General features: G+C 45.5%; 1 protein-coding gene across 2 annotated transcripts in view; it reads left to right on the top strand.

Annotated features, from left to right (window-relative positions):
• Window positions 1-418: 418 nt before the first annotated feature.
• NME9 (NME/NM23 family member 9) overlaps window positions 419-12,393 on the top strand; it is a 29,861-nt gene continuing 17,886 nt past the window's right edge. The window contains exons 1-4 of one of the 2 annotated variants that reach the window (XM_077991530.1): window positions 419-614; window positions 1,062-1,098; window positions 5,430-5,487; window positions 11,108-11,211. In XM_077991530.1, coding sequence (XP_077847656.1) covers window positions 553-614; window positions 1,062-1,098; window positions 5,430-5,487; window positions 11,108-11,211 — 261 coding nt within the window. In that variant the 5' untranslated portion in view covers window positions 419-552. The remainder of the gene's footprint in view (window positions 615-1,061; window positions 1,099-5,429; window positions 5,488-11,107; window positions 11,212-12,393) is intronic. The other variant, XR_003727124.1, reaches the window with a different exon arrangement.

Raw genomic sequence — 12,393 nt, 5'->3', positions numbered from 1 at the left:
AATCCACTCTGACAATCTCTCTTTTAATTGGTGTAATCAGGTTATTCACATTTAAAGTGGTTATTGATAGAGTTGGATTAATATCTACAATGTTTGTAAGTGTTTTGTATGTGTCTCAGTTGACTTTCATATCTAATTTTGAATTTGTAATTTCATATTCTTTGTCTTAAAGAGAACGCTTGCAGACCCCTTAAAATCTGGAGACGCCCCCTACCTTGCACACATTTTACCGGTATGTGACGGTAGAAAAGCTGCACAGCAGTCTTGGCAGGCGGGGCAGGAGGGACGCAGGGATTCACAGATGCGACTGTGCAACGCACAGATGCACTGGGTCTTTGCCTGGTGGGTTCAAAGCCTCCAGACGCTGACAAACGCTGCAGCCAATGAGTGGGTTCCCATAGTCCGATATGGAGGGCAAGGGGCGGGACTCCCTCCTGCCTCTCGCTGGCTGGGTTCAGAGTCTCCGCGAAGAGACTGCGTTGGGCCCAGAGTGGGCGTGGCTTACGTGTCCGCCGGCTTTCCTGGCCGGCCTGGCAGGGGGGCCAGGTTGCCATGACGACCGCGGCTAGGTCGCTGCAGACTCGGTTGGTGACTCCGGGCGCGTCGAAGATCGTGTACCTGTCGTTCGCAGTGGCTCAGTTTCCCAGTAATCCATAAGAACAGCAGGGATGACAGGGTCCCATGTCGGTTTTTGGTTCGAATTCCTCGACTGGAGACCCCGTGCCCGGCAGGCTGCACTGTGCCCCGCGCACTGACTCCGGCCTCTGCTGGAGCCCACTGGCCGGCTCCGGGGTGGGGAAGGGGCTTTGCAGATCCCCAGAAAACCGCCCGGCGAGCCACGAGCCCGCGGACTGCAGGCTCCGCTTCCTCGTGGGGTGTTCACTTTGTGTCAGTGTGTTGATTTGCCGCCAGTTAGAAGCATCTTAAAAAGGGGCCGAGGGCCATAGGAGGGGGGCTTATCTGAAGGAGGCTCTGGGCTTGCTGATCCACGCAGCGGTTTGTCGCGAGGCTGCGGGGGAACGGCCCACGGCCGCGGTAACAGGGCTTCGTCTTCTTTGCAGAGCCATGGGCAGCAGGAAGAAGGAAATTGCCCTGCAGGTAAGCCTCAAGGGGCGCTAGCTTCCAGCTCTGGGTTGGGCTCGGGGAAGAGGAGGGTGATTGGAGCGGGGTTGTAGTATAAAAGTGACATTTTGTTTGCTAGCAGTATGTGACAGTGTTCCCAAACTTGAGTGATGTACCCTTCCGTCTTAAAGGGCCAAAACTTATCTTGGAACCCCAGTGATGACAAATTTTATGCAAACAAAATTAATGCAAACAAAACTGAGTAGAAGCTGTTTATATTTATAGTGCGTATACAACCATAAAACCTAAACATGCATTAAATAAAACTACAAACCAAGAAAATATGAATCAACATAACTCGATGTGACCGTTATTTTGTTACTGTTGTTGAAATATAACTTCAGCTTGCACAGAGAATACAGTATAGGTTCTTTTGACTTTGGGCATGAGTCTGTAACTGTGTGCTCTGTGGAGACCCAGTTTTCCCACCACTGTTCTCATCAAATTTCACTTATTAACAAATATGTTTTGAGATATATTATGTGCTGGGCATTTGTTATATAGAGTACCTTACTTCATTTGCATGTGGGACAAATGAATTCAGAAGCCAGCAACTGCTCTTTTTCTTGGTTCTGGACAATAAACAGTGGTTGATTCTGAAGTGATGGTAAAAACATGCAGGAACAGACCCTGGAATTGGGAGAGAGTGCTTTGTCATAAGGAGATCATCTGGATGATCTGTAACACGGGAACATTTTAAAACAAACTTTAAAATGTCTCATCATCAGCTGGTCCCAGTAAGATGCATACTAAGGCTACAGCACCTCCTAGATAATAGAGCTTTAGCGATTTTGAGACATCTGGTTTTTCTCTCATTGTCCTCGGTAGGACAGTTTGCATGTGGATTTCAAAAGTCTAGTGGTTTAAAAAAGAGGAAAGGGGAAAGCAGCATCATTCTAAGGGTACCCCATGCTGGGGGTGGGAGGGGTGGGGGGTGGGGTGGGATTTTTAGACTGGAAGTCAGAAGGCCTGATGTAGTTCTTGTGTCCTCTATAGCCAACTGTGTCTTTGACTACATCACATACCCTCTCTGGGCCATAGCTTGCCCATCTATGGAATGAGGATGTTGTGTGAATTATCCCTAAGGGCCTTCTTCCAGCCTTGATATTCTAGGATTCTAGAGTCAGAAAGTGCTTCATATATGAATGTTCTGGTTGAAGTAAATTCTGAGCAACTGGTCCTACCATTCATAGCTGTGTGACTCATTTCCTCAACCCTCTGGCCTCCGTATCTTTTACATAGACAGGAGGGATAATACCTGTCCTTTAACGCCTGCAGAGCTGTGATGAGACTCCTTTAGACACTTCCTGGCTGGTCTGATGCGGTCTGTGGTGTCTCTAATGTTATTGCCCCTTATTATGGTCATTTCATGTGTTGATGCCCTAGATCTCCTATGGCAGTAATAACTTTTGTTAGCAATGTTGTTATTTTTTCATGTGTATTACTCAGAGCTCTGAGTACAATGCAGTACTCAAAGTAAGTGCTCCCTCCTGCTGAGGGAGTGGCCTCCCTCCCCTCTTACACTGAGGCATCTGTGTAAAGGTCACCTCTCTATAAGGTAAACCCCTTGAAAGCAGTGCCTAAAGTCGGCCAACCCAGGAACCCTGTCCTCTCTCTCAGCAAGGTTATTCGGGGTTCCGTTTATAACTGAGACAGACAGAAATCACAGGACATCAAGGGACAGTCTGGGTAAAAGGTGCCACACATTCCCCATTCATTCCCTACCAAATGCAAGGCTTAGTGAAGTCCGGATAGTTCCCACACCGTTTCGCTCTTGCCTGGCTCCCAGGGCTGAGATTCTTCAACTGCCCAGAGTCCTGGCCCCAGAGCTGGTGGGACTCACTCCGTGACAGGGGTGGGCCACAGAGAGTTGCTGGTGACTTAAGTCTGAGCCTCTGGGTAGGGGCGGGGGGTCCTTCTGAACGCTTCTATCACTATCCTCAGGACTGTAGTTGTGGGCCCAAGGTTCTATCAGTCCAGCTCTCTTACTTCATTTAAGGCATCAAGAAGACTCTTCTGGGTTTTTCTTCTACTTTTCATTGAAACAAGAAAAGTAAGGAGTATGCTTCCTTAAAAGAGAGACTTTCTTTTTTTTTTTTTTTTTTTTTTTTTTTTTGAGACATTCTCATTCTGTCCTGTCGCCCAGGCTGGAATGCAGTGGCACGATCTCATCTCACTTCAACCTCCACCTCCCAGGTTCACCAATTCTCATGTCTCAGCCTCCTGAGTAGCTGGGAAAACAGGTATGCGCCACCACGCCCGGCCAACTTTTGTATTTTTTTTTTTTTTTTTAGTAGAGGCAGGGTTTCACCATGTTGGCCAGTCAGGCCTCAAACTTCTGGCTTCCCAAAGTGTTGGGACTACAGGCATGAGCCACCACGTTCGGCCAAAAAAGGGGCTTTTAATAGAGGATTAGCAGGTGTTACATGTTTCTTGCCCTTATTGCCAATAATGCATCCTATCTTTTTTAAAGGGACATAGACCTTGGCATACCTGTATCAAGAACAATAGTAGGCCAGGCGTGCTGGCTCATGCCTGTAATCCCAGCACTTTGGAAGGCCGAGACAGGCGGATCACTTGAGGTCAGGAGTTCACAACCAGCCTGGCCAACATGGTGAAGCCCTGTCTCTATTAAAAATATAAAAAATTAGCCGGGTGTGGTAGCGGGCACCTATAATCCCAGCTACTTGGGAGGCTGAGGCAGGAGAATCGCTTGAACCCAGGAGGCAGAGGTTGCAGTGAGCCATGATCATGCCACTGCACTCCAGCCTGGGTGACAGAGTGAGACTCCATCTCAAAAAACAAACAAAAAAACCCAGTAGTAATTTGTGTGGTCTTTTAATTTATATCATTTCAAAGTAGCTCACCACAAAAATATGTTAATTACAAAGAAAAAGGGAATAATTTTACAGACAATAGGCCTGGCAGACCATGTTAATCCAGTGATCAAAGTGAACATCAGTAATAGGCAGATGGAAATTGTGTCTCACCTGCTAGGCAGTAGTGAGAGGAATGATCCTCAGCTTCTCCAACACTCCAACCAGTCCAGCCAATTTCAACCAGTCCAAACATGCACAGCCTGAATCCAATCAGGAGGAAACATCACATATGCCCCAACTGAGGGACACTCTACAAAATACCTGGAATGTCATTTTCCAAAGTGTCAACATTGTGAAAAGAAGAGAAAGACTAAAGAACTATTCCAGACTAAAGAGACTTGACAAATAAATCTAGCACACGTTTCTGATTAGCTCCTTTGCTACTCAGGACATTATGGGATAAACAGGAAAAGTTGTACTCTATCTAAGGATTAAATGTTCACAATATGTCAGTGTTTTTTTCCCCTGATTTTGATTATTGTATTGTGTTACATAGGAATAATATATTCAGGAGTAATGAGATAACAAGCTGTAATTTACTTCCAAATACCTAAAAAAAAAAAAAACCCTAAATCTTTATACTGTACTTGCACACTTTCTGTAAGTTTGAAATTATTTCACAGTAAAAAACACTATACAGAAATGTTTACTATTGGCCAGGCATTGTGGCTCATGCCTGTAATCCCAGCACTTTGGGAGGCTGAGGTGGGCAGATCACTTGAGGTCAGGAGTTCGAGACCAGCCTGGACAACATGGTCCAACCCGGTCTCAACTAAAAATACAAAAATGGCCAGGTGTGGTGGTACGTGCCTGTAATCCCAGCTACTCAGGAGGCTGAAGCATAAGAATCGCTTGAACCTGGGAGGCAGAGGTTGCAGTGAGCTGAGATTGAGCCTCTGCACTCCAGCCTGGGTGACAGAGCCAGACTCCATCTCAAAAAAAAAAAAAAAAAAAAAAAAGAAATTTTTACGTTAATGAAGAGGGATAATATGTATTTTTCCTTGTATTTTATATTTATAAAATCAGAACTCTGTGGATAAGAAAAAAAATGTGAGTGAATGGCAATAAATTCAACTTAATCCTGATACTAAGTGAAAACACAAATTTCAAAATGAGACCTACAGTTTGATACATTTATGTACATTTTAAGGGCACAAAAACAACTTATATATTGTTCCTGGACAAATAACATGTAAAATTATTTTTTAAATGCCTGAGACTAGTACACATTATTCTTAGGATAGTGTTTTTTTCTGGGTAGGGAAGGAGTGAGAAAAGGAAGGAGAAAAGAAGACGGGGGAGAGGATAATTTGAACTGTACTTGTAAGTATTTCAGAGATAGAAAGATAGAAATCTAGAGCAAATAGATTGAATTGTTTCCCTGCCTGAGCCCTCAGTAATACAGCATTTGATCCTCTTTGGCTTTAGGTCAACATCAGCACCCAAGAGCTTTGGGAGGAAATGCTCAGTTCCAAAGGACTAACTGGTAATTCAAAGTAAAATAACTTTTTAGATCCATTCTTTTCTAAATTATTAAATGGTGTGATGAACCATGAAGAAAAGGGCTGCAATGAACATTACTTTCCTATTACCTTGAACCTCATAAAAAAACAGATGATGTGTGTGTGTGTGTGTGTGTGTGTGTGTGTGTGTGTGTGGCATGAACATCAGTAAATTCAGTTCAGGAAAGGAGTCAGTACTCAGGGTTGTTTGGTGTTAAAAGTAACAGGAAACCTCTTCTAATTACCTCAGGCACTAAAGGAGAATGCATTGGAGGGAATACGGGGATCTCTTGGAACTCAAAGGATGGAAGGCGAGCCAGGCATCACTGGGACTTGAACCTGGGACTGCAGTCATTAGGAAACAGCAGGCCACTGTCTATGGGCCTCCTCATCCCCATCCTCCTGGCACCAGTTATTTGTTGCTGCTTAGCAACTTACCCAGAAACTTAGTGGTTTAAAACAACAAACATTGATTATCCCAGTTTCTGTGGGTCAGGAGTTCAGGTACAGCTTAGTTGGCTAGCTCTGGCTCAGAGTGTCTCACCATGGTAGTTAAGGTGTCAGACGGGATCTCAAGGCTCAACGAGGAGCAGATCTGCTTCCAAGCTCTTTTGTGTGGCTACTGGCAGACCTAAGAAGATCCACTTCCAAGCTCACTCATGAGGCTGTTGGTAGGAAGGATTCAAGTCCTCACTGGCTGTTGGCCAGAGACATTAACTTCTTGCCATTGATTTCTCCATGAGGCTACTCACAACCTGGTAACTTGCTTCCCCCAGGACAGACCTCTAAGAGAGGGTACAAGTTGGAAGTCACAGCCTTTTGTTAGCCTAATCTTGAGAGTGATATCCCATTGCTTTTGCCATACTCTGCTCATTAGAAGCTGGTCACTAGGTCCAGCCCACACTCCAGGGCAGGGGGTTACACAAGTACATGAGGACCAGGAGGTGGGGATCGTTAGAGACATCTGAGAGGCTGCCTACCACCTGCTGTCACCCACTCTTTACTTCTCGTTCTCATTCACTGCAGATATCTCTGTGCTCTATTACTCTGTGTGCCTGCTCAGTTTTTCTGTGAATATACCTGCTCAGTGTGCTTGTATCTGATCTTAGCCTTGCCCATTACCACCCCCTCCACCAAATGACGTCAGCATTTAAGCCCATTCAAGCCAGATGGGATATCATGGCCCATCACCAACTGTAGAAATCTTTCTTATTCCCCGACCCAGTGCAAAATTAGCTTCCTCATATGAAATCTTTCTGGATTTGTGGTGTGGTCACGTCCCTCCTGGGAGCTCCTAGGGCACTTGGGGTGAGTCTCTGTCTCAATCCCTCCAGCACACACCCCACTTGCTGTGGCCCCTGTAGGGAAAGACCATCATGGCTTTTCTCCTAGACTCTAAACACAACGGCATTGGCTTTTTCTTTCTTTTTTTTGAGACTGAGTCACCCAGGTTGAAGTGCAGTGGTGCAATCTTGGCTCACTGCAACCTCCGTCTCTGGGGTTCAAGTGATTCTTCTGCCTCAGCCTCCCAAGTAGATGGGATTACAGGCACATTCTATCACACCCAGCTAATTTTTATATTTTCAGTAGAGACGGGGTTTCACCATCTTGGCCAGGCTGATCGCAAACTCCTGACCTCAAATGATCTGCCCACCCGGCCTCCCAAAGTGCTGGGATTAAGGTGTGAGCCACCACGCCCGGCCAGCATTGGTTTTTTAATCTCACATCTGTAGTAGACTTGCCTGGGACTGAGGCTGACTGGGTACTAGATAAATGCTGATCCAGTTGTGTGGGTATGAGTATAATCCCTCAAACACTCTACTGTTTGAGGGATTATAAAGTCTTTTTGATGGTGCCAAGGCTTAACCATTTGTCCATGTGTCTTGTCTGGGCAACTGGAACATGACTCCAGGTGAAACAAATCATTATTTCCATTTCTTTAACAACCGTGAAAAAACCACCATTCCTTAATTTTTGGAGAATGTATCGTGTGCCAGCCACCTTGCTAAGCACCCTATGTGATAGTAGCTAACATCCAGTGAGCACTGACCTTCTGCCAAGCCTGGTCTAAATGGTTCAAGGGCCTCTGTTGACTGAAGGTAGCAGGACCTCCTCTTTGCTTCTTCTCATCAGGCAGTCTAGAGGAATATATAGCTATGGAGCATATAAATACATAGATATGTGTTTTTCTCTCTCTCTCCAGCCAGCAGAAATTTGCTTCCAAAGTAAACCACCAGCATCTTGGAAACCTTGCCTTCTGCTGGCTCATTTTCACCTGCTTTCAACATGCCAAAGTCCCTTCAGACCTACACATGCGTGCACAGACACACACATACACACACACACACGCACACACACAGACACACCTTTTTCTTGTCTCTACCATTCCTTCCATGTGGCTTCTCTGTTTTGCTTCCTCTCACTCAGAGTCAAATCAAACACTTCCTCTCTGTTCCTTCCTCCCCCCTCCCCCCCATCCCCGCTTCCTCCATAACTTTGTGAAGGTGCCTTTGTGCCCGCCACTCCTCACAGAGCCAGGGCGTCCAAGAGGGAGGGAGAAGCTAGTAGCAATGGCAGGTGCACTGTCAATACAAATACAGCACAGAGAGTTGAGCCCCAGCTTTTTTCCTTTGGGATTTAAACCTGCCCTTTTCAGTGGGTCTGTGTACAGGGCCCTCTAAGTCTTCAGGGACATTTTCCTAGCTTGACCCAAATGCCCTTTTTGGCCCTCACCCACATAACTGTAGTAGGCTGAAATAAAAAAATAAATTAAAATCTGTCAATTGTGAAACTCTTGTCTTCAGGAAAGCCCAGAACTTTATCCTCTACCTGGATGCTGTGGAACCCAAATCCCACTCTCCTGCTTGGATGTCTGGTTGCCTTTGTGATCACTTGTCTTAGATTTTCTGGTTGGTACTGAAAACCCAGCCTGTTTAGAGTTGAGTTTGTTCTCCTTTCCCCTCCAACAATCTCTCCCCACCCCTCGCTAGTTCTTTTTGTCTGCCAGGCTCAAAGGTGAAGTCCTTTCCACACCGTCTTCATTTTCATCCCTAGCATTCTGCCTACATTCTTTTCATTCTATCCCCTCTGCCACCCGTGTGTCTGGCTTCCTCATTCCTCCTATACCCAGCTTGGGTTCTCACATTCTGCAAAATTGTGCTACTTGGCTGAACCAATGAACACTGCTGAATTTATGCATCTTGCTTCTTCCCTGGAGCAGTTGAAAGAGCATGGGCTATGGCATCAGGCAACACAGGATTTAAAACTTGATTCTGGCCGGGCGCGGTGGCTCAAGCCTGTAATCCCAGCACTTTGGGAGGCCGAGACGGGAGGATCACGAGGTCAGGAGATCAAGACCATCCTGGCTAACACGGTGAAACTCCGTCTCTACTAAAAAATACAAAAAACTAGGTGGGCGAGGTGGTGGGCGCCTGTAGTCCCAGCTAATGTAGTCCCAGCTACTCAGGAGGCTGAGTCAGGAGAATGGCATAAACCCAGGAGGCGGAGCTTGCAGTGAGCTGAGATCCGGCCACTGCACTCCAGCCTGGGCAACAGGGCCAGACTCCATCTCAAAAATAAAATAAAATAAAATAAAATAAAATAAAACAAAACTTGATTCTGCTGTACTGTGGTTTAAATGTGTCCCCCTTCAAAATTCAGTGTTGAAACTGAATGTCAAAAGTAATGGTTTTAAGAGGTGGGGCCTTTAAAAGGGGAGTAGTGCCCTTCATGAGTGGCATTAAGTGCCCTTATAAAAGGGCTTGATGGAAGGAGTTTATTCCTCTTGCCCTTGACTTCCGTCATGTGAGGACACAGTATAATTCTCCTCCAGAGGGATGCAGCCCTTATCTGACAACCAAACCTGCTGGCACCTTGATCTTGGACTTGCCAGCCTCCAGAACTATAAGAAATAAGTTTCTGTTCATTATAAACTGCCCCAGTCTGTAGTGTCCCGTTACAGCAGCATAAATGGACTAAGCTATACTGCTTGAGAATTTGCTTTCTTACCTTAGGTCGATGACTTCACCTCTTTGAACTTCAGTTTCCTCATCTCGATAGTGCAATAATGATATCCATCTCACTGGGCTTTTTAGAGAAAAGCAAAGTGCACCTGCCCTCTTGCAGCTAAAGCAGAATAGCTTAGTCTGTTTATGCTACTGTAACAGGACACTACAGATATGTAGTATATAAAGAACAGAAATTTATTTCTTACAATTCTGGATGCAGGCAAGTCCAAGATATTAGCTCCCTCTTCTCTCTAATACTTACTGTGAATCCTCGTTGCCTAGTGATTCAGGATAGAGCTCCTCAAGCCCCACATTCCAGATTCCTCCAGTGAGCCCTGCCACCACTTCCTACCACACCACCTCAGGCAGGTCTGGTCCAGCAGGCTGCCCAGGGGTCTCTGAGTCTGCCACCTATGCCTGGCTGCCCATCCTTTGCACCACAGTCTCCCTCTCTGCCCGTCCAAGCCTGGGCTCTCTACAATGCCCAGTGCAAGTCACCTCTTCATGGGAAGCCTTCCTTCCCTGGTTAGTACACAACAGTGTTAGTACAGTGCCACCAGTCTTTATACTAACTTTAATCATGACAATTTATATTGTATTATATTAATAGTTCTCATTTGATGGGAAAATTTTGAAATGTGAATCTGTGATAAGTAAAATCACAAATTGCATGCTATTAAAATTGACAGAGTTAATCAATTATTAGCAATTTTGACACGATCTCCCTGTGACTATGCTACTTTAGCGGTTGAACCGAAATGCTCACCTGTGTGGAACAGGCATGAACTCTGGGAGTGTTGAAGCCTTTTGGCAGATATCCCTCCTCTAAAATATGGCCACTGGTATGTCACCATCTAGCCCTTGCTGCCGCTTCATGGTCGTGTGGGGCAGGTCCTGCACAAATCCAGTACACGGGAGTTGGCTTGGTTTGCTTAGCTTCCTGTAGATCGTGTGGTTCACAACACTCAGATGAGAGGGTTCCCCTACATCCAGCCCTGACGTGTACTATAGATTGGGACTAAAGAAGAAAAAGGTATCCAAGTTTCTCTCTAGCTCTCTATCAGGCTCACTTTCTGGGAGAAAAATGTTGATTTTTCTAAAGTAAATAAAACTCTGCTCCACCCAAAGAAAGTGGCTTTTAATTCATCAAAAGAAAAGGTCAAACCTGTGTTTATTATCCAAGGATTACATAAAAGTCAATTGTGTGCTGCTGGGTCACCTACAGTGAGTGACCTCTCCTTTTTTAGAATAGACAGTTTCAGTCTAATTCCAATATCATTGAGGGCCACCCTGTGTTAGGCCTAACCCTGAATGTAGCCTGAAGAACCCTTAAGATAAAGGAGCCATGTTAAGAAAATTATTTTCTGCTACACTTATACTGTATTTAGAATTCAGTATACCAAGTTCATAAGAATGAGGGCTAGCTGTGTTTCCATACTTGCTTATAATCTCATGAGACAGTAAATCCCTTTAACCATTAGATATCCCTGCAAATGAATGTCCATTTGAGGGGGGTTAGAATGCACAGGTATAAATTGTGCCTGGTGTGGTGGGCGCTGGTGTCTACTGAATGTTCCTGCTTCTTGGTTGCACACAGTTGTTGATGTCTATCAAGGCTGGTGTGGCCCCTGCAAACCTGTGGTGAGCCTCTTCCAGAAGATGAGGATCGAGGTCGGCCTGGACCTTCTGCACTTTGCATTAGTAAGATTCTCTCTCATCCAACAGTCATACAACATTGTAAAAAGAATTTAAAAATTTAAAAGAGTCAGGAAGGAGAAGTGTGAGAGTGGCCTTTCCCAGATCATTAAAAAGGAATCAGTGTGGACTTTTTGTTGATACTGTCATGATACTTTCTAATTTCTCTAGCTATGAAGGTTCCTATTCCCCACCCCACCTCCCTATATCACTCTTGGCTTGAGCAGTTCTTGGTGCTGTATGAAGAGAAGAAATATATATCACTCAAATGCATATTCTCCCTCTTCTTTTTTCTTTCTCCTGTCACCCAGGCTGGAGTGCAGTGGTGGGATCACGGCCCACTGCAGCCTTTGCCTCCCAGCCTCAAATGATCCTCCCACCTCAGCTTCCCAACTAGTTGGGACTATATAGGCACATGCCACCATGCTTCACTAATTTTTTAACTTTTTGTAGAGGCAAGGTCTCACTATATCACCCAGGCTGGTCTAGAACTCCCGGGCTCAAGCAATCCTCCCACCACAGCATCCCAAAGTATTGGGAGTACAGGTGTGAGCCACCACCCCAGCCGCATCTCCTTCTTGGCTCGTGAACACTGTTGACTGAAATGTCACTTTCGGATTTCCATCCTCTGCTCCATAAAGGGGAACTTACAGCAAATATTTATTTGGATGAATGTATGGAAATGGGAATAAATTCTAGAGAAGTATTCAAGAGACACTGTTGATATGCTGCATGGGTTTGAGGTTCATAGGCAGTGAAGACAAGAGAAAATATAACTTACACTAATCACTCAAGAAGTTGGACTTCAGGGACTTTGCAATTCTTCCTTTGGCAGTCAGTCTTGGTGCTTCCATAGGGAGTGTGCTGTAGAAGGGCTTGTGTGGGGGATCTCTTATGCCCATGTGTAGCAGGTTTCTCAGACAATGAAGTCGGTGCCTGAGGACCTTCACCTCGGTTGTCAGTCATGGCTGCAGAAGGACATTAGCCAGTAGCGCTCCCTTGGACTGGTACAGTAGCTGGGTGGGGCAGGAGATACTCTTGCTTCCTCCTCATTTGATTCTTCAAGAGAGTACATGTCTGCAATTTTATAGGACAGCTCTGATTAGCAGGAACAGCATGAGAGCAAATCGGGGCTCCACCTGGGGAAGTCAGTCCTGGGGGTGTTCAGTTCCCTGTGTGGTTTCCCAC

The sequence above is a fragment of the Macaca mulatta genome, chromosome 2 (genome assembly GCF_049350105.2).
Source record: "Macaca mulatta isolate MMU2019108-1 chromosome 2, T2T-MMU8v2.0, whole genome shotgun sequence".
Taxonomy (NCBI): Eukaryota; Metazoa; Chordata; class Mammalia; order Primates; family Cercopithecidae; genus Macaca; species Macaca mulatta.
The sequence above is the reverse complement of the archived record's forward strand: the minus strand, read 5'-3'. Positions and strand labels throughout refer to the sequence as shown.